General features: G+C 49.9%; 1 protein-coding gene across 2 annotated transcripts in view; it reads right to left on the bottom strand.

The window, feature by feature from the left end:
* COL5A1 (collagen type V alpha 1 chain) overlaps positions 1-11,473 on the bottom strand; it is a 319,312-nt gene extending 307,839 nt beyond the window's left edge. Inside the window, exon 1 of one of the 2 annotated variants that reach the window (XM_075905279.1) lies at positions 10,848-11,473. In XM_075905279.1, the coding sequence (XP_075761394.1) occupies positions 10,848-10,941 (94 nt within the window). In that variant the 5' untranslated portion in view covers positions 10,942-11,473. The remainder of the gene's footprint in view (positions 1-10,847) is intronic. The other variant, XM_075905278.1, reaches the window with a different exon arrangement.
* Positions 11,474-20,616: the final 9,143 nt, after the last annotated feature.

Below are 20,616 nucleotides of genomic sequence, written 5' to 3'. Positions count from 1 at the left end.
TCAGACCCACACCAGGCTCTGTCCAACATTTTAGGGCTTGTCTATGCTTCAGAGACCATTTGGATTAAGGGAGGAGATGAATTTAAACCACTCCACTCCATGCGTGGATAGGCAAATTGCAGAATAAGGGAGCGTCTATACTGCACCCGAAGCTCAAAACAAGTGACGCAATTTGAGCTATGCAAATTGCATCCCTTATTTTGAGTCAATTTCAAAATAGCTTATTCTGACGTCCACTCCAGCTCTCACCAGCTAACAAAACATGCTGCAAATGTGTATATGGGGGTGTGCGAAAAACCCACTGAAGAGGAATGATGTAAGTGAGGTGAATGAATGCTGGAGTTAAGCGGGCTTGCACTGAATCCATGATGTAGCTGTTCTCCTGTGCATGCACCGGGAGAATGGGAAATGCGAGATGTGGGGTAGGAGGAAAGTTGAGAGAGGGACCCCACTCTGCTACCTTCAACAGGTCCCTTATCCTGCTTTCCAAACGCGGGCTCCAACTCCATCCCTGGGGCAGCCTGTGTAGGCTGTCCAGACACAGGGTGGTGAGTTTGAGTCCTGCTTCCTCTCCGCCCACCCAGGCAGCCACTGGACAGCCATCACCGGTTGCATAAGGGACCCTTCGAAGGTAGGGAGGTGGGGTGGGCTCTGGAGTCACCTAGTGGATACAGAATTTCCCCAGAGAGCACAGGGAAGTGAGCTTGAGTCCCTCTCCCAACCTTCCTCCTATCCCATGTCTCGCATTTCCCATTCTCTGGGCGCATACGCAGGGGAGCAGCTACATCATGGATTCAGTGCGATCTTGCTTAACTCTAGCATTCTTTCACCCCGCTTACATCCTTCCTCTTCAGTGGGTTTTTCGCACACCCCTATAAACACATTTGCACAATGTTTTGCTAACTGGTAAGAGCTGGAATGGAGAACTTGTATCCCATTCGAATGTCTCTTGCACTGGAACAAACTAGCAAAAACTCCCTTCATGTCATTGGGGCTATGGCAGGGCTACTCAACTTTGGAAGCTCCGGGGCCCACACTGATACAGCACATGCCGAGGGCTGCAACTTAAGAGTGGCTGCACAGACATGTAAATGTATATGCAAATAGCTTCTCTCACACTGATGGGCATGAATACAAAGATTAAGTAACGCAAGGCTACATAACACACAGGTCCCATTTAAGTCAGTTCTGCAGATATTAATAAAATGCAACATTGACCCGATTTCTACCCACATGACAGCACTTTTAATGAGCAATGACAGTCCAGGAATTTAACTACTAAAACACATTTCAACAGAAGATCATTAGTTCGACTCCTTTTTTGTTTTGGCTCCCACCTGCGGGCCGTGAGTTGAACCGCATGTTAACCCAAACCGTACCGCAGGCCACAAACCAACGGGCCGCGGGACACGTGCAGCACTGGGCTATGGCAATGGAAAACCATTGCAGGCAAGACCTGAATCAGGCTCCTGGTCTTCATAGCTGTCTAAAATATCACTGTTGGCACACTACAAATAACAATTTATATTTAGGATAATTAAATGATCCTCCACAAGATCCCAAATTAATATTAAGCTTAAGCACCTTAATTTTATTTTTAGTCAAGAGATCCAATTTATTTCAAGGCGCTTCTCCAGACTCCCCCATGCCCTCCCTTCCTTAAACTTTTGTCCCTATTTTCCGGTTTTAGGTTGTAAACTGTTCAGGGCAAGGAATGTGTCTTGTGAATTTATGGGCTGTACTAATGATTACTGCTAACAGCCTTCCTGTGGTCAAACAAGGCTGTTCAAGTACAAAGCCATTATGTCTGCAAGGTCCATCCAATGGAACAAGGACGTCTCCTCCTTGGAAGGATATTTCTCTTGTCTCCAAGGTCCCTAGGTCTTGTCTCCAAGGATGCTTGGTTTTGTTTTTTCCTTCCTTTGCCTTGGGACTCAACACCCATAGCAGATCACGTTTCAACAGCTGGGCCATCGTGCAACTGGAAAGCTGCCCATCAAAGCTGCCTCAATGCATGCTTATTTAAGAGCTGTGCCAAGCACTGAAGTCACTGGAATCACAATATAGGGCTCTCGTTGGCTTCCCTTACTCCTTATAACTGCCAGGAGTACTGGTGCCGGCCGGAGCCTCCCTCAGCATTCAATTTAGCAGGTCTGCCTAGACCTGCTAAATCGAACTCCAGAAGATCAATCTCCAACGCGGTAAGTTTAGACATGGCTTGAGATGTCGGAGTGACTAACATCTGCCACTTGAAGGGTCTCACCCTGGTGATGGACCCCAATGTAGAATACAAAGTACTCTCACCAAAGTTGGCTTTCTAGATTGTTGATATTTTTTTCACCCTGGCAGATGATTGCTTCTGGTTTGAAAAAAGATGGCAATAATAATAACGATAATATAATCTGCATAACATACCTTCCATTCGGGGCTGGTGATGAGGGGGAAAGGGTGGGGAAGAGAGGCAACTGCCCTGGTGCCCAGTGATTTAAATGGACCTGGAGTTCCTGGACATTACTTTTGCTACCTTGGCCACAGCAGCGGCCAGCGCCCCCAAGCTCTTTAAATCGCTGCCAGAGCCCTTGGCTGAAGGGCTGGTGAGAAGGAGCTGGCCCCCAGTCCTGCCCCTTCTGGGGCCCCAGAGCAGGGTCCCCTCCCCACACCTGGCAAAGTCTGTTCTCTGCCCTGCTTACATTTGTGAATCACAAAGCACTTCATACACATCAACAAGGAGTACGTTTTTCCACCGTGAGGGTAATTAACCACTGCCACAATTTTACCAAGGATCAGGATGGAGTTTCCATCACTGGCCATTTCTAACCCAAGATTCAATGTGTGTCCAAAAGTAATTATTTGGGGGAAGCGCTCAGGCCTGTGCTATACAGAAGGGCCAACTAGATGACCACAGTGGCCCCTTCTGGTGTTGCAATTTCCGGATTACTCGGCTCTCACATTCCCTCCCTTGTGGTTCACGAGGAAGGTAAAAAACAAACAGCCTCCCCGCAGCCATTATGCAAGTGGATAAAATGAAGCACTCGGGGACTGTGGCTGGGATTTTGAATTCAGTGGGAGGCATGTGTCTAACCCCTTAGCACACTTTGGAAATCCCAGTTGGGGTGGCGTGGCCACATCGTGAATGAATGGCAGACTCAAAAATGGACTCCCGAGTCCCATTCCTAATCCTCTATACCCACTCTAGGGCTCTGTCTACACTCGTGGCTTCTTGCGCAAGAACATCTTGTGCAAGACTTCTTGTGCAAGAAGTCTTGCACAAGAAAACGTCTACATTGCCATGTGCGAGCTGTGCTTTTGCACAAGAGCGCCCATGGCAGTGTGGATGCTCTCTCGCACAAGAAAGCTCTGATGGCCATTTTAACCATAGGGCTTTCTTGCACAAGAAATCCTTGCCGAGCGTCCACACTGCCTGCTTGCGCAAGAGCTCCTGCGCAAGAGGGTTTACACTTGTTAAAAAAGAGCGTAGCTCTTGCGCAAGAAGCCCTCTCTTACCACACTGTACAGTAAATTTCCTTGCGCAAGAGCGGGCGGGCAGTGTGGACGTTCTGCAGATACTTGCGCAAGAAGAGGCGAGTGTAGACATAGCTTAGGGGTATGTCTAGACTGCATCCCTCTGGCGGCAGAGGGATTCAGATTAGGCAGGCCGACATTGCAAATGAGGCAAGGATTTTAATATCCCGTGCCTAATTTGCATAAAAATGGCCACCGCGTTTTGCCGACTCAGCACTTTGTCTGCAAAAAGCAGCAGTCTAGAGGGGGATCGGTAGAGAAAGAAAGCCTTTTTCGACAGATCCCTTATGCCCCCTAGGGCACTTGTTGGCTCTGTTCTTAAATGATTGCTTCATTTGATACTGGTCTACAATATCTCTGGAAACACACATAATGAATTAAATAACTATGGGTCCCAGAGCAGCCAATAATGTAGTAGGGAAAAATAACTCCATCCCTTGCAAAAATTCTAAGCTCTGTGTGATCAAAGTATTTATCTTTTCTGGGTTTGTTTTTTAAATCTATGCCAGAAATTTTCTTAGCTACATAGGAGATTTAGACACACTGTGCCCCCTTGACATAAATAAATATAGGGCATTCATATCTCCTACGTGGCTTTGGAAAAACCTCTGCTTAACAATCTATGGATAATTAGCATGCTAACCGGACAGTTAGACAAACAGGTCCTTTCTGTCTAAAGACAAATCTTTTGAAAGTGCTGGCAGGTGTCTCATCCAACAGGAAGGAATGGGTATCCGATGAGAAAAATGATCTTTTGATATATTTACTGTTATTGCTCAGAGTACCTGAAATCTTCAAACAGACTCAACACACACAAATATTCATTGAAATGTTATGCTTTACGGACGAGCACCCAGTGAAATCAAGAAGAATTTTTCTATGCACTTTAACGGGAGATGTATCAGGCCCTCTGTGAACGGATGTCCCTATCACTAACATTCAACTTGTGAGCCAGGAAGTATACTTTAACTCTGGACAAAGATCAAAGTGAGGTGGCAGAGGAGAGAGACAGCGGTAGGAAATAAATTGCCAAATCATCTATTTTTAAAAACCGACTGAAGAGCTGTTTCCTGGAGAGTCTGCTCCTACAGATTTATTTCTCAAACCCAGACATCAACCTTGGATTAGCTGAGCCATGTGTCTATAAATGGGGACTTTCACTAAGGCAGAGGTTTTGGAGTAAATATGCCACATATGTGCATTTTCCTGATTCACATCTTTTTTTTATGCCACTGCCTCCCTCTTATAATTTTTTTTTTCAAAGAGGCTGTGAGGACATATGCACCGGTTCTTCAAATCGATAGCCAGAAGTCATACAGGGTGAGGAAGTTTTGAGGCAGGAACTCTACAGTGAAGAGTAGAAAGGGCTAGCTTAGGGATAAGACTGATTTCCTTATCCCAATAAAGCTCCTTATTCAGCCTCAGATGAAAGCTCTCAGTTTCGAGATTCCTTGCCATTGTCACATGACAAAAGCTAATTCTACTTTTGTTTATTTGCAGGACTTCAAACTTTCCCCGACATTCCCAAATGTCACTTACTAACACACGAGAAGATTTACCCGGCATTGCTCAGCTCCTTAACTCAATTCATTTTTGTTTGGGGGAAAATAAAATGAAAATGGATGGGCTTGGACAGGGGAGGAGGGGTTCGGTATGCCGGCAGGCCAAGGAAGAGAGGACAACCCCACCCCTCTCACCACAGCCCTCTCTCCATGGCTGCTGCAGCTCCAGCAGGCACAGCTGGGGAAGGGGTGCAAGTCCCCCGGCTGGGGCAGGTCCAGGTTCATCTGCCCCCCCCTGTGCTCCGCAGCCAGAGTGAGGAATGCAGCAAACTATGCACTTTCCCCTCGCTCCCTGATGAAGTGGAACAGCCAGCAATGTTCTTGTATGAATGGAGAAGGCTTCATCCCCCTCCTGCCCTCCCTAATGGGCACCTGAGGGGGTGGGAGGTTTAGGGTTGAGGCAGTCCCAGAAGGGTCGGGGGGCACACCTCGAGCCAGCCCCTTTCACCTGCCTGGAGATTCAGTATCTTTTCTCTATGGTTTGAGAAGCAATCCCATTCCAGGCACATCCCATTTTCCTGGCACAACCACACCCTGACCCTGATTTGAGGTATAATCAGAGGAAGTTGTATATCAGATTTGGTGAACCTCGCTCTTGAAAAAAGAGACAGACACACAAAGTCTCCAAAATATATCATCACTACTGCGAGAACCATGCGGGGGGAGAGATGAAGCCACAGTAACTATGGAATATTACATGGAATGCCCTATATCAGACAGGATGGGTCCTAGTATGGACCCCACTAGTTACCTCTCTCCATTCTGAAAACTGACCATTTATTCCTACCCTTTGTTTTCTGTCTTTTAACCAGTTATATGCACCATACAGAGAGAGAAACCTTGCCAACCCTCCACAGTTGCCCTGGAGTCTCCCGGTATCAGCCTGTAGCACTCGGTGACTGCTGAAAGCAAACCAAGTGATTTTAATGGGCTATTTTAAGAAAATGACATTACATCTTATTGAGGGGAAAAAAATCTCCCAGAAAAATCTCCCGGAACAGCGTCAGTCAGAGTTGGCAGCCCTGAATACCATCCACAACACATCCTATGATGCTTCAAGCAATGGGTTATGCCCAGTTAATAAGGCACGTTGGATTTTGACCAGTCCTGGGGCAGAACTGTGCTTTACACCATCTTCGGGACTTTCCAGCAAGCTACGGGATTCCTACAAAGCCATGTTTCTGTGGTGGCTGAATGTAGGCCCGCCACTGGGGAGAAGGAGCAGAAAAGAGGATAGTTGCCCCAGGACCCAGGAATTTATGCTTCTGTGGCGGCAGCTGGACCTCGGCCTCCTTTGAACAGTTGCCAGAGCAACATGCCACGTGGCTCTAAAGGCTGGAGGGGGGAGCACATGCTGTGGACTGGGTGGCATTGAGGGTTGGTTGCCCCCGGGCCTGCCCCTTCCACCTGAGGCCCCGACCCTTCAGGGGATGTAAACCTGAACCCCCCTGCACTTGCCCTGGGGGCCTGCAGTGTGTCGGCCCCTCTAGCTGCATAAACCTCTTTTATCCTCCACGTGCCGATAATCCCTGTGCCACAAACTGGGAATCTGAGCTCACTGCCACAGCATCCTTTGTGAGTGCGCACACCCGCTTGGCACCTTTCCTGTCTCACATCTGGGGCCCTGGCCCACACTACAGGGGTACGAAACTGAAGAAAACGGGAGCCCCATTTATCGACTGATGCCGAAACTTAATGGACACATACCTGAGGTAACCACACTCTCACTGCACCAGGACCTGTCCAAGTGACCCGGACGCACCGTGCCAATCTAATGATTAGCTCCCATTTCTTTGCGGGTTAAAAAGAAAACCGCTAAGGGAGAGCTTTGGGTCTCTTTAAACGAGAAGGATCAGGCCTTTTTCCATAGTAAGGATTCATATTCCCTGTGCAGTCCCCTTCTAATGGTTCAAACCGAGCCATTATTTCTGCATGCCCTAAGCGTGAGGGGAAATACTTTTGTTGATAGGATGAATCTTGATATTCAAGAGCTTTTCATCTGGCAGGAATCTGAGTTGTAGATCTAAAGGATCATTTATAGCCAAAGTGACTCACCTGCCTTCACACCTCGAGAAGGAGAAATCAGCTCAAAAGAGAAGTGTCCCATACTGCTGGCTAAAAGGCCCTGATTACTTGCCGCACAGGACTGACAATTCCTAAGCCCGTTTTGTGGCGAAGGAGCAAGGCGCCACAACCCGGAGATGAAAGAGGCTCTCTCCAATCCCATGGTGAGTGTTTATCCATGGGTCTTTACGGCCAAGGAGAAAATAACGATGCAAGATAATAATGCTGCATACTGAGCACGCTGAATTTCCATAGACTTTTTGTGGCATCAAGGTAGCTGGCAGAATTGACCCCTTGGTGATGGCATTGATGCAGTATCCAATGCAAGATGCCGTTCTAAGTGACAATGGGGAGGAGACGATGGCAAAGAGGCAGCATTATAGGGAAGGGGTTGAGAAAAGCCTTCACTCTGGTTTGGGAACTATGGATCCATTGAATGCTAGTGAGCTGACTCAGATGCAGCCGTGTTAACTTCTGCAGTAGGAATACGAATGGGTAATCAGTAATTACCCGGTAAGCATCACCCTTACCAAGAGATGCTTACCTGGTACCAGTTAACCCGCACTCAAGAGTACTCCCTAGCCCTGTGGGGGTTAGGAGCCAGCAGCCCCATACAAGGGGGGAGCTGGGAGCAGAAGCTGGCTACCCCATATGCAGGGAGAGCGGAGGCAGGAATGAAAGCCCCGTGCATGGGGGGGACAGGAGCCAGCAACCCCACAGGCTGGGGGTTGCTCTAGCTAAGCTGGAGCAGTCCCTGCCCTGGGATTCCTCTTAACTAATTAAACCGAAGGTTTAAACGGTTAACTGATGAGATTTTACATCCCCCTTCTGCATGGGACATGCATTACTGGAGCTTTAAAAAAGAAAAAAGTGATCCTTAGAGTTCTGTTCCAAGGTGGCATGATTCTCCCCCTCCTCGACAAATAATGAGAGTACAATGCACGTTTTCCATTGGACATCAGAACGATCACCTGACATCCATTCCCAACGAACAGAGTCATATTTCTCCTGGTATAACCACTCCTATCCTTTTCAACTGGAAAAATATTAAAGTGTCCGAACTGGCCAGCAACTAAGAATATTATTTTCTTAGCTCATTCGAGACAAATGTAAACACCCAAGGGGAGAAGCAACAGATGGTAACAAAATATTTCATCGTTTCCAGCATTTTTGTTTCTTTTCAAAGGCCAGGCTGTGCATTCTTATTACACTTTTCTCCACCACTAAAGGAAATGGCTGTTTCCAAAACTATTTGCCCAGAAACCTGATTCGCTTTTATGAGGATCTGTAAAAATAAAGAGACTCCAACTTTGTCTGTCAGTTAAATTTAATGTGACACTGCTTGTAAAAGAACAGGGCTAACGGCTTGGAAAGAAATCGCTGAGACCAGACCAGTTCATGTCCCTTATGGCACAGCCTCTGGAATAAATCAACGCGTGCAAAGAATTTTCTTTTCGTTAGGTTTCTTTTCCCCGTGGAATAGCAGAGGTGTGTTTGTTCCCGAGTAGGGGAAAGGAAAAAGGAACTTTCCCATACAACTGGGACTAAATGAAAGGGGAAAGAACTTAACTGGAGTCGGCAGGAAGTTAACCAGACTTGAGACATTGCCTTTAATGGACCACATCTGGCTCCTCCCACATTTGAGTAATCCAATATCATACCAGGAAGCTCGCTGGGAAAATTCAAGACCCTTCACTCCAAAGAGAGATGCTACTCAGAACAGCAAGTTTCCCATACACTGACAGTTACAGAAGCATGGAGTCTCCCTGTGAGTAATTAGATGGGAATACCTCCATCTTCCTGGCCCAAATCTCCCTGAAGTCATTGGGTAGTTTCCCTAAAAGCACTCCAAAGAGTACAGACACTGGCGGTACATCTAAACTGCTATGGTATTACTGAAACACATCCCTGGCTAATGATACTGCAACAGGACTGCAAAAACCTTGTCTTTTTTTAACTGAAATATTTGAAATTGACAACGATTTAGCAGTACAATGGCCACCAATGTTCCATCGGAGGAAATTACTGCTTTAAAAGGGAATGGTCCCAGAAAAAAACTCTTTCCTCTAAATGTGACCTGGACACCAGAGCCGGTCCCTATCAGTCAAAGACAATCACTTCAGGTATAATACAACAGATTTGCTCTGCAATATATCCTCTGGGAGTAGCTCTGTGGTGATCATTGGTTTATTCCACCACTGAAGTTCAGATGTTTATCTTTCCATATGTAAAATATTGGCTCTCTCCCCTAAGAACATTCTTCTTGCAATTTTTGTCCAAGTGCCATCCCTCCTTTATATAATAGGGACTCTTTGGTTAGAAAGAAGTACCTTGAAATGGCAATAATTGATAATTACTCTGTTATAGTCTGAATCCCCCATGACTTGTCTGGGTAAGACACACACAATCTGCCAAGCAGCAGTTGGGCTTCCAAAAGAACTTATGCAAACTCCAGAATTAAAGCTGACACTCAGGCTGTATTAAATGCTTTTGCTCGGCAGTAGCACTGGAATCTCCTAGTTTGACATTAGCTTCCCACATTCAGCTGACCCCAGCTGTCTTGCAAAACTCCAGCATGGTTCCTATTTTGACTTTTAAAATCACCAGAGTGGCTTTGCCCTCAATCCTCCTCCTCCTCTTATTCTTCCTCCTAAAGAATTGTTAAAGGAAATCTGAAATAAATACTGATCTTTAGTACTCAGTCTACAGATATTTGCCAGTAACTTTTCCAGCCTCTGTAGAGTTAAGCTATTCTAAGTTCAAAGAACTTTGAGGGTAGACTCATCAGCATTCATCTATCCTGCCTATGCATTCCAGAATTAATAATTGTGAAAGCCAGGACTAAACAAAAAAAAAAAAAACTCTTCTCAAAAAGGTATGTAACAAAATCAAAGAATTGTTTCTCTTTTCTATAACATAAAAAAGTGACATTTGGGGCTCTTCCTGGTTTTGTCCCAACTGTTGTGTTTTTAATTTCTCTTCTACCAAACCCAAGCAACAATGATTTGGGGAGGGGGGGGAAATGCAACATTGATTTAACAAAAGTATAGGCAGTGTACAATAGAGGGCGTACGCTTTCTAAACTTCCAAAAAAAAAAAGTTAGCAAAGCTTTTTTGCACTGAGGTCTCTTGCTTTGATCCAGGAGAGCAGAGGCTTGATTATTTCTTGACAAATGTTTGCACTCTCCCAGCAGAAACTATGCAAAGAAGAGACGCTTGCAATTAATTCAACATATCTGTATACTGCAACAACCAAAGCCACTCAATCATTTCTATTCCTTTTTTAAAAGTGTGCCTGGAAACTGGCAGATCTGTTTTGTTTTTTTTTTGAGGGGGGGAGTATTGTGTTTTAAGATTTCTCCCTTTTATGGGCCCCTTGACAAATGGCATTCACAGGACTTAGGCAGCTAAAACTTTTTTTTTTTTTTTTTTTTTTTTTTTTTTGGAATGCATTGGGTAAGAAAAGACAAATGTTTTGCAAAGCACAATGGAAAGCAAGCTTTTCTCTCTCTCTTTTTCTGAGGTCTGCTCACCCCTATATTTGGTCCAAACATAGATGACATGCACATTAGGCAACAGCAATCATGTTTTAACAAGGCTAAGTTAAATAAGGGAAGGAGAAAGCTATTTTTGTAGCCTGAAGGCAACTCTTTTCTTTCCCAAGGACACAAAGAAGGCATATAAACAAAAGTGCCTTACCTGCTTTGCTCTGAGAAATTGCATAGAGTAGAAAAATTGCTATCGTTTTGGTCCTTATCCAACTTCTTCTTTTCCACCTGGTGTGTGTATCCATGGTCCACAATAAAAGGGGGATCAGCTTTGGAGGCTTGAGCAAAATGCTCACCCAACCTGAGGTCGGGGGTAGAAAAAAAAATCACAGGAACAGACTCAGACCCCCCGCCCCCAAAAGGAGAAACTTTTCATAAAGCCATGAGCTGGAAGTTTGTTTCTGTTTGGTATGAACTTAGGATGCGGGGAACTTTTTCTGGTGTGACTGTGGTTTTGTTTTGGCTTCTTTTGCTTTCTTGGGGGAGCAAGTCTTTCTTCGCTCCCCTCCTGCCTCTCCTCCTCTAGGTCTGATTCTTCTCGGGCTCTCCTCTCAGGCTTGTCCCCCTTCCCCTGACTCACCGAGGAGTGAAAAGTTTTTTTTCTTCCCTTCTTCTTTTAAAGCAGATGCCAGAGATTGTCAATCGAGAGCCCATGCAGCAAATCAGCGTTTAGGAGCCTGCAAAGAGCTCGGCCCCCTTCGACTGGAGTCCAGGAGACACGGGGGAGGGAGGGAAAGAAGTTTTTAAAAAGGAGAGAGGGGGGAAAAATTGAATGTGTGGCACAGGGAGATTTCCCCCGTCCCTTCCCTCTAGCAGCCTTGATTGCTTTCCCAGTCTCTTTGCTCCAACCAGACCCGAGAGCTGTCCCAGCGGCAAGTTTGAATGCAGCCGGAGAGGGGAAAGCGAGCGGCTGCAAACAACTTTCTTGCTATTTTGTGTTTGCTGGCAGTGACGGCGGCCGCCGTGCGAGGAGTTTGCAAAACCTGGCCGGGCCGTGCAGAGAAGCAACTTGGCTGCAGGGGTTGGGTTTTCGCCCCCGGCACCCCGAGTCCAAAGGCCGGTTTTGCTGTAGGTTTGGGAGGGGGCTGGGGGGGGTCTTTTCTTGAGTCTTTGATGCCTTGGAAGGCGCCTTGTGTGCTTCTTGGGTCTTGAGCGATAAGGACCAAAGTTGCAAACGCACCCTCAAAAAGCAGCCTTAGATGTCAAAGACTGGGGAGCACCAGGTGAACGGGGCGTGGGAGGAAGGGGCGTGGGGGAAGTCTTTAAGGGGGACATTAGAGAAAGTGAAAAAAATACAGGACTATGTAGCACTTTAAAGACTAACAAGATGGTTTATTAGGTGATGAGCTTTCGTGGGCCAGACCCACTTCCTCAGATCAAATAGTGGAAGAAAATTGTCACAACCATATATACCAAAGGATACAATTGTATCCTTTGAGATTTTATATATATATATATATATATATGGTTGTGACTATTTTCTTCCATTATTTGATCTGAGGAAGTGGGTCTGGCCCACGAAAGCTCATCACCTAATAAACCATCTTGTTAGTCTTTAAAGTGCTGCATAGTCCTGTCTTTTGTTTCAGCTGCACCAGACTAACACGGCTACATTTCTATCACTATTAGAGAAAGTGGGTGGGATAATTTCTTTTATGGAACCCACTCAGGGCCGGCCCACAACATTTTGGCACCTGAGGCCGGGAGCTCAAATGATGCCCCCTCACGTGAGCCATAACTTTGAAAGGTCTCAGTTCTGTCTCCTTCCCGTTCTACTCCTCTCATGGTACTGCTCTGCTACCTACATATGCACCAGCAGCAGACACAATTTTCTACCCTCTGGGGCCTAGTGGCGCCCCCTACAGACTGGAACCTGAGTTTGCCTCATGCTAGGGCCAGCCCTGAACCCACTTGTGTTGGGGGAAGAGATCTGCTTCCCAACTACACTGGGCTCTGGGGCAGTTTGACTATCATTGAAAGGGGGAATGCCAGAACTGGAAGGGACTCTGAGAGGTCAAGGCCAGACCCCTGCACTCCAGGCAGGACCTATCACCGTCTGACCAGTGTTTCTCAACCTTTTTTTTTATAAAGCACCCCTTAAAAAATTGTAAGTACCCCCTGTGACGGATTTACGGGTGCGAGCACCTCGCGCCCCCTCTTTTTGGCTTAGCGTAGAGCCGGGGGCGGGGCTCCGCGGACCCACCGCCTTCTTTACTCTCCTTGTCCCCAGCCCCTGGGCTTGTTGGCGGGGTCGACTGGGGGAGGGGGTGCGATCACCCCTCGACCAGGGGTGGCCGAGAGGGTTCGGCGAACCCTGAGTTCAGGCCCCCTCCTCCGGCCGGAGGGGGGGGTGTTCGTGGTGTCTCTGGGGGTGGGGGTTGTGGTCCTGACCCGTGCCAGATTCTGCGGCGGGCGCCGTCCGCCTTGCTTCCGGCTCTTGAGGGTTGTAGGAAGGGTGGGGGAGTGGGGGACCCGGGCCCTCCCTCACCACCGGGTCCCAGCCCGAGGCCCTAAGTGGAGTTGGCGTCTAAACGTCGCCCTCCACGGCGGATGGGGTGGCAGCCCCCAACTCCTCCGCCCACGGGCGCCAAAAGGGCCCTGCCTCGGGCTCCTTCCACTCCCTGCTTGTCCGCCCCGGCGAGGGGGCTGATTGGGGTGCACTCACCGCGCCGAAGTCTCCGGGTGCGTCCCAGTGCGAGCCGCCAGCTGCTGACTCCGTCCTTCCTGGTCGCCCCGGGGGCCGAGCCCTTGGTGCTTCCAGCCAGGGTCGCCGCCTCCTCGCTCCTGCCCCCTCGTCCGTCTGCCCGGCTGCCATCTTTATGGGCGCCGGGGAGTGACGTCCGGGCGTTCCGTCCCGTCCGTGCGCCGCCGCCGCCCCTGCCCTTGCCCCAGCGTGGGCCCGTGCCCCGTTCAAAGCCGCCAGCCGGGGCGGGCGGGCTGGCTGCTTCCGCGCGGCCCGCGTCCTCCCCCGCTCCCGGCTGGGTGCCCCGGGTTGGGCTTGCCGCTGCCCCAACTCCGGGGCTGTGATGCCGGTCGGTTTCTCCCGAGGGGGGGGGGGGGGGGGGGGAGTCCCGCTCCCTCCTCTAGTGCGGACCCCGCCGGGTCCGTCACACCCCCAGTACCTACAGTTTTCAGACACTACATTTTTTCTACTGTTGCAACACATTTAATAAAACAACTTAATCATAGCCGGGCAGGCAATGAAATTCATGAGTGTAAAAAGTACAAAAATAATAAAATTCTGTAAAACGTAAAGCAAAAATTCAGTTTTCTCCAAGTTTCAGTTGTGTTGATGTATCCCCCGGACTTCTCTTGAGTACTCCTAAGGGTACTTGTACCACTGGTTCAGAAACACTGATCTAGCCCAAGGGTGAGCCAAGACCCGCCCACAGGCCAGATCTCATCCACCAGGTTGGCCATATTTACTGAGCCTCTTCAGGTCTGGAGATCACAGCTCTGGATAGATCGCTGTTCCGGGCCAGTGGGAGCGGCGATACCCATACCTGCGGAGGCACAGATAAATATAGTGGTAGCAGCCCACCAGGGTCTAACTCTGTTGAGCCGCTGCTGTTTTATTGCCCTCCCAATCTAGATCAGTGGTTCCCAACCGTTTTTGTACCGTGGACTGGCAAACCCATTCACAAACTTTTGGTGGACTGGCAATATTTTATTTGTGTATTTGCATATTCTTTATGCAAATAATGAATGTGAAGATATGCAAATAAAATGTTACCAATCCGCCAAGGGGCAACCGTAAACAGCCAACTTCAGCTCTGGCAGCTGCCATGGCCTGGCAGCCAGTGGTCCACAGCCCGGCACTGGTCTGCACGTTGGTGGTTCAGAACCATTGATCTAGATCATCCCTGGTGTTTGTCTAACCTTCTCTTAATATTTCCATTGGTGGAGAATCTACAGTTTCCCGAGGCAATTTATTCTAATGCTTAACCACCCTGGCAGGTAGGAAGTTTTTCCTAATGTCCAACCTAAACCTCCCTACCTGCAATTTAAGCCCATTGCTTCTTATCATCAGAAGTTAAAAATAATTTTTCTCCCTACTCCTTGTAACACCCTTTTAGGGTACTTGAAAGCCATTATGTCCCCTCTCAGTCTTCTCTTTTCCAAACTAAACAAACCCACTCCCTCATAGCTCATGTTTTCTAGACTTTTAATCATTTTTGTTGCTCTGGACCATCTCCAATTTCCTGAAATGTGGTGTCCAGAACTGGATACAATACTCCAACTGAGGCCTAATCAGCGCAGAGTAGAGCGGAAAAACGACTTCTCGTGTCTTGCTCACAACACTCCTGTTAATGCATCCCAGACTGATGTTTGCTTTTTTACAACAGTGTCACACTGTTGACTCATATTTTGCTTGTGGTCCAGTATGGCCCCTAGATCCCTTTCTACAGCACTCCTTCCGAGACATCCCACAGAAGCTGGTCCAGTAAAAGATATGGCCTAGCCCACCGTGTCACTTGTAAGACCATGGGCCCAATGTGGCCACAATAGCCCTGCAAACAACAAATTGGGAAATGGTTATGACCACCCTAACATTGAATAGATCGATGAGCATGTGAAAACTCCACTGCCAAGTTCAGGGCGATCAGAAGCGCATTGGCAAATGGACCTAGAAAAAAGTTTGAAAAGCTGTTACGTGTGGTAAAACTTTTACATGCTCTTAAGGCAACACTAGTTACAGTTTGTAACTGTATCCAATACAGGGTTCCTCCATTCCACTGCTGCTCGGATTCACGGCTGTACCGTACACCTCGGTTGTGTGTATGCCCACTGGGCAAACTCCTGGTTCCATTGAAATCAGTGTTCCAACTCCCATTGCTGTCAGTGGAACCAAGATTTCCCCCATGGATCCTGGGACTGATCTTTTGGGAGATCTCACCATATCCTCTGTCATTCCTAAGCTTCTCTACTGTGCTGGCTGCTGGCCAGCTTTACGGCTTGCAATATCCTCTGGCAAACCTCCCACTGATTTGCAGGAGTGTGGACGATGGGATTTGACCCTTCTGAGCTGGACTCGCACCTTGCTTCTCTAACCGGGTATTAGTGCCGTCCTCAACGGCCGTAATTACGCAATACTGCCTTGCTGCTCTGCAGTTTATGATTGGAGTTGGTCCAGTCTGCGGTCATTTGGCTGTTGGTCAGTCTACACTTCATTCAGTTCTGTCGACAAAGCAAGCTGCTTTGTCGACATGGTAGTGTAGACGCAAAGGACAGTTTACATGCAATAACACCTTCTGTCGACAGAAACTCTGTCGACAGAAGGCGTTATGCCTCGTAAAATGAGGTTTACCAGCGTTGACAAAACTGCTGAGTTCTGTCGACGTTATGTCGACAGAACTCAGCAGTAGTGTGGACGCAGGTATAGTTTTGTCGACAAAAGTCCACTTTTGTCGACAAAACCCTGTAGTCTAGACACACCCCTAACGTCTGTGCCTCAGTTTACCCATTGGGGCCGTGACAACGAAAATGAAGGCATGAGGAGAGGTTTTGCGGCTTAGTGTTTGTAAAGCTCCCCAAGAGACTGGCGTAGAAGGAGATGGGCAGTGCCATGTAATATTACTGATCCGCGCCAGCACTACAGGCAGAAAACTCACCAATGTATGAGGCAAAGAATGAGGAGGCAGTGGTCCAGAACTTTGGTGCTCTGGTGGCTAAAAAACCTCTCAGCGGTGTGGTCTAATCAGCAATCATGAGAGCCCGAGGGCTGCAGGCTCAAAGTGTCCCACCCCGCTGTGCTAGGAGGAGCCACTGACTCCCAGAAGAACCTTGGGCAAGTCACTTGACCTTCTGGTACTCTGAGTCAAGCCAGCTGAAAACAGATCCCCCGCTGGCAAACAGCTGCGGTGGGTATCCCAATTACGCTTTAATCCGGACAAAAATATCATACGCCCCTCTGCCACGCAAAGCAAAACAACCCGCCTGCTAGCACCTGGCCGTAGCTCCTTGTGTGGGCTGGGGGGGATCATTCTGAAACAGGGCAATCTGGTTTCTTTTCTCTCCGTGCAAGAAGGATGGGCCATCTCCCCTCCTACCCGCAAGGCGACTTCTCCCAAGGGACCAGAAAGCGCTGATTCCTTCCGGGGCAGAGATTTAGGCTCCCCAACCTGCCAGAGCCTCTCAACTGCTCATGAGAACCTGTGCACGCATCCTGCCTCCCTCTCCTGGCTCTGGAGACCCCCTAGCTCAGTGGTCACCAATCAGGAGATCAGGATCGACTGGGAGATCTTGGAGCCTCTGACAGGGGATCCTGACTGGTTTGGCCAAGAGGCTGTCAAGTGCCAGCCCTTCAGCTGCCCTTCCCCCCATGGCTGCGCATCTCCTGCCCTTTGCCTTGGCGCTGCCCCCCCCCCTCCCCCCGGAGCCTCGTGTTTGCTGTACGGGGCAGGGGAGAGAGAAGAGGGGCACTGATGTCAAAGTGACCCCCTCCCACCCTGTATCCTAGCTCCACAACAGGACTCGGCCTGGAGTTTGCTGGCTGCTTTTGGGAGCGGAGCAGGACCAGGACAGGGGTGAGCCTGCCTTAGCCCCACTGCACCACCACCCAGGAGCCACCTGAGGTAAGCAGTGTCCGGTCGGAGCCCACACCCGACCCCAGTCATGAACCCCCTCCTGCACCCCAAGCCTCTGCCCTGGCCCTGAGCACTCATCACCCAAACTTCCTCCCAGAGCCTGCCCCTAGATCCCCCTCCAACATCCCCACTGCCTGCCCCAAGCTCAGCTCAGAGCCCCTCTCGTACTCCAAATCCCTTAATCCAAGACCAGCGCCTGAACCCCAACCCTCTGCCCCTGCCTGGTGAAAGTGAGGGAGGATGGGGGAGGGAGGATGGAGTCAGCAGGGGTGGGGTCTCGGAGAAGGGGCACAAAGGAGACGGGGCAACGGTATTTGGGTTTGCGGTAGATCTTGGGTTGCTCCTACATTAAAAAAGTGATCTTGTGCTTAAAAAGGTTGGAGACCCCTGCTCTAGCCCCTGGGCCTTATGCTGGGTCCACACTGGTTAGTCCTCCTGAAGAGTCTTTAGGGAGGAGACATTGGAGAAGATGCTACTGCAGAGCGGGGGTGAGGAGACTAAGGCCCAGGGGCCGGATGTAGCCCCCAGCTTGCCTGGATCCAGCTCCCAAGGCTCAGGACTCCTCCCCAGCATCGGGGCGCCCAGCGTGGGGCTGGAGCACACAAAATCTACACGGCTGCCCCCCGCCCCAGGCTGTGGCGTGTGAGGGGAACGTGGTTCCCCACCCCTGCTGTGGAGAGCTCAGTGGCATAGTGGGGGGGGGGGCAGTTGCCCCCAGGCGCCACGCTAGGTAAGGTGCCAATTTAATCCCCCTCTGCTCCCCCTGTCGTCCCTCGGCTAGCCTGCTCCTCCTCTGCCCACTGCTGCCGGCTGGAGCCTCCTCCCCACCTCTCTGCCCCCAGCCCAACCCTCCTCCATCACTGACAGCATGTTTGTGTGTGCAGAGGCCCAGCCCCAAATTGGAGGGGGCAGGGGAAGATGCAGTACTAGCTTCCTCCCCCTAGCCCCCAGGATCAGGCTCAGCCATGCGCCTGGTTTGGGACCCCGCCACAGCAGGGGTGCGTGGCGCAAATTTTGTCTTTGCCCCCAGGCCCATAACAGCCTTCCAGCAGGAGCGGGGGGGGGGGGGGGACACCTAATTTTAAAAGGGAGATGGTAAATTTATGAATGGGATTATATATGAATTTATGAATAGGATTATGTGTGGAGATGGCACATTTCAAGAATGGGATTATATGATGGGCTTGCCTGTCATAGCAGGGGATTGGAGCTGTTCACCCCACAGGGTCCTTCCACTCCAGTCTTATGGCCTCAGTTCCTGTGAAAGAAAGTGACAGGACTGAGATGGACACAGAGCTGTTTCTGAATCACTGAGATTTTGGGGTGATGCCATTGAGTATTGATTATGGCAGAGGCGCTCCTGCTCCCTTTGAATTGTGTATATGTTTATATTATTTACAGAAGCTATTACTGGCTGTAGCAACCCTATGCTCTGCATATCCCTCTGATTGCCAGAAGATGGGACGACAGGCCAATTGCCCCGTTCTGTTCCCTTTGAAGCATCTCACAGGGGGCTAAACCCCCTTTTGCGCAAGATCCCTTATGCCTCTAAAAAGGAGGTATACAGGACCTTGCGCAAAAGGTTTTTTTTTTTGCACAAAATGGACCCGTCTACATGGATTGTTTTTGCACAAAAACCTCTTGCTCAAAAAGCATCGGCAGAGAATATGCAAATGACAACGTGTGACAGGGTACGGCTGCCCCGCACTGAACAGCCGCCCGCCGCAGTCCTGTATGGGGCGCAGGGCGGCAGGGAAGGAGCCGGCGCCGCGCGGCTCCGAGCAGCCCCGAGCGTAGCTCGGCGCCTGCACTCCTCCTACCTCCCAGCGTGGGCCAAGGGTGGGGTCCCGAGCGGCCGCGAGAAGGCTTGTGCGGCGTGCTCCGAGGCAATACGGAGGGGTGGGGGAGGAGCCATCAGAGGGCAACGGGGTGTGACATAACACCCCGGTGCCAGAGTTTAAAAAAGGGACCCGCAGCATCCCGAAGCGGGGGGAGAACAGATGGCACAAGGAACCATCTGACCGGCTGGTCCCTGAGGGGACGTGGCGAGCGGTACTCCAGGCAAAGTCCGGACTAGGTAAGGGAGGGAAGGAAGCAGCCCAGGGCAGGGCTCTCAAAGCCGGCAGGCTGACGTGTTACGGCAGGAGGCCCCGTCAGCTGGAGCGGACCCGAGGGGTCTGCGTCCTTAGGGCCCTGGGCTGGGGTCGGTAAGAGAGGGTGGGCCCAGACCCCCCCATCCCCTGTACCAGGAGCTACTTGGAGGCACCTGCGGATGTGACTATAATGGGAAAAAGGGGAACTTGAGAGTGGTCGGGACTTGGGGAACCACAAAGGGACGACAGTGGTGGGACGTAAGTAAGGGCATAAATGGATTAAGCCCGGAGTGAGCCATTACACAGAACGACAAATGCTAATGAGCACTTCATTACCATACTCTTTGCTGACAAATACCTGCAGTGTAGCCATAGCCTCACTGGCCACTGTCAGAAGACCGGTTAGTGGGCTAGAAGGACCCAGTAAGGTTCCTCTTATGTTCTTATTACAGCAGTGACTAGAGGCCCCGGTCAACACTGTTATACTAACTAGGGATGTTAAATATCGGTTAATTGAATAGTCGATTAACCTCATGAATTCTTATCAGTTAGTCGGCTATTCTATAGTCCCCGGGCAGCCCCTGTCTGAGGGGGACAGGTCTGAACTCCGGGATCCGGCACAAGCTAGAACTGAGCTGGGCTGCCTACCTGCCTGGCTCCTAATACACTTAAATACAGAGCTGCAGTGGGGGTAGGTCTAGGACCCAGTACAAGCCAGGACTGTGCTGGGCTGCTGGTCAGCCTGCTAAAAAAATTACTGGTAAGGGGCGGAGGGGAGGGGGAATGTGTGTAGTCTATAGCAGTAACCTATAAGCTTTTGCTTGTCAGTTAATCGACTACACTATTACATCCCTAATACTAACTGCGGTACCTCTGCATAGCAAGAGATGACCCGTCCCAAACAGCTTATAGCGTAATAGACAAGCTGTCCAAAAGGATGCACCAGAGGCTATATCTAGAGCAGTGGTCCCCAACGCGGTGCCCACGGGTGCCATGGCACCCACCGGGCCATTTATGTGCGCCCGTGGAGCAATCTGGGGTGGCCCCACGCATGCGGCAGGTGCCAGCCAGCCCCGGGCGCATGGGCGGTCCGTGCCCTGGGGTCACGGCGCATGCTGGTGCCGGCCCCGTGCATGCGGCCCCTGCCCGGGGTTGCAGCACATGCTGGTGCTGGCCCTGGCCCCGGTTGCGCAGCACATGCTGGTGCCAGCCCCAGGGCGCACAGCACCTGGGCAGCCCC

Source organism: Pelodiscus sinensis, chromosome 22, assembly GCF_049634645.1.
Source record: "Pelodiscus sinensis isolate JC-2024 chromosome 22, ASM4963464v1, whole genome shotgun sequence".
NCBI classification, from domain to species: Eukaryota; Metazoa; Chordata; order Testudines; family Trionychidae; genus Pelodiscus; species Pelodiscus sinensis.
This window is presented reverse-complemented; position numbering and strand designations above follow the sequence as displayed.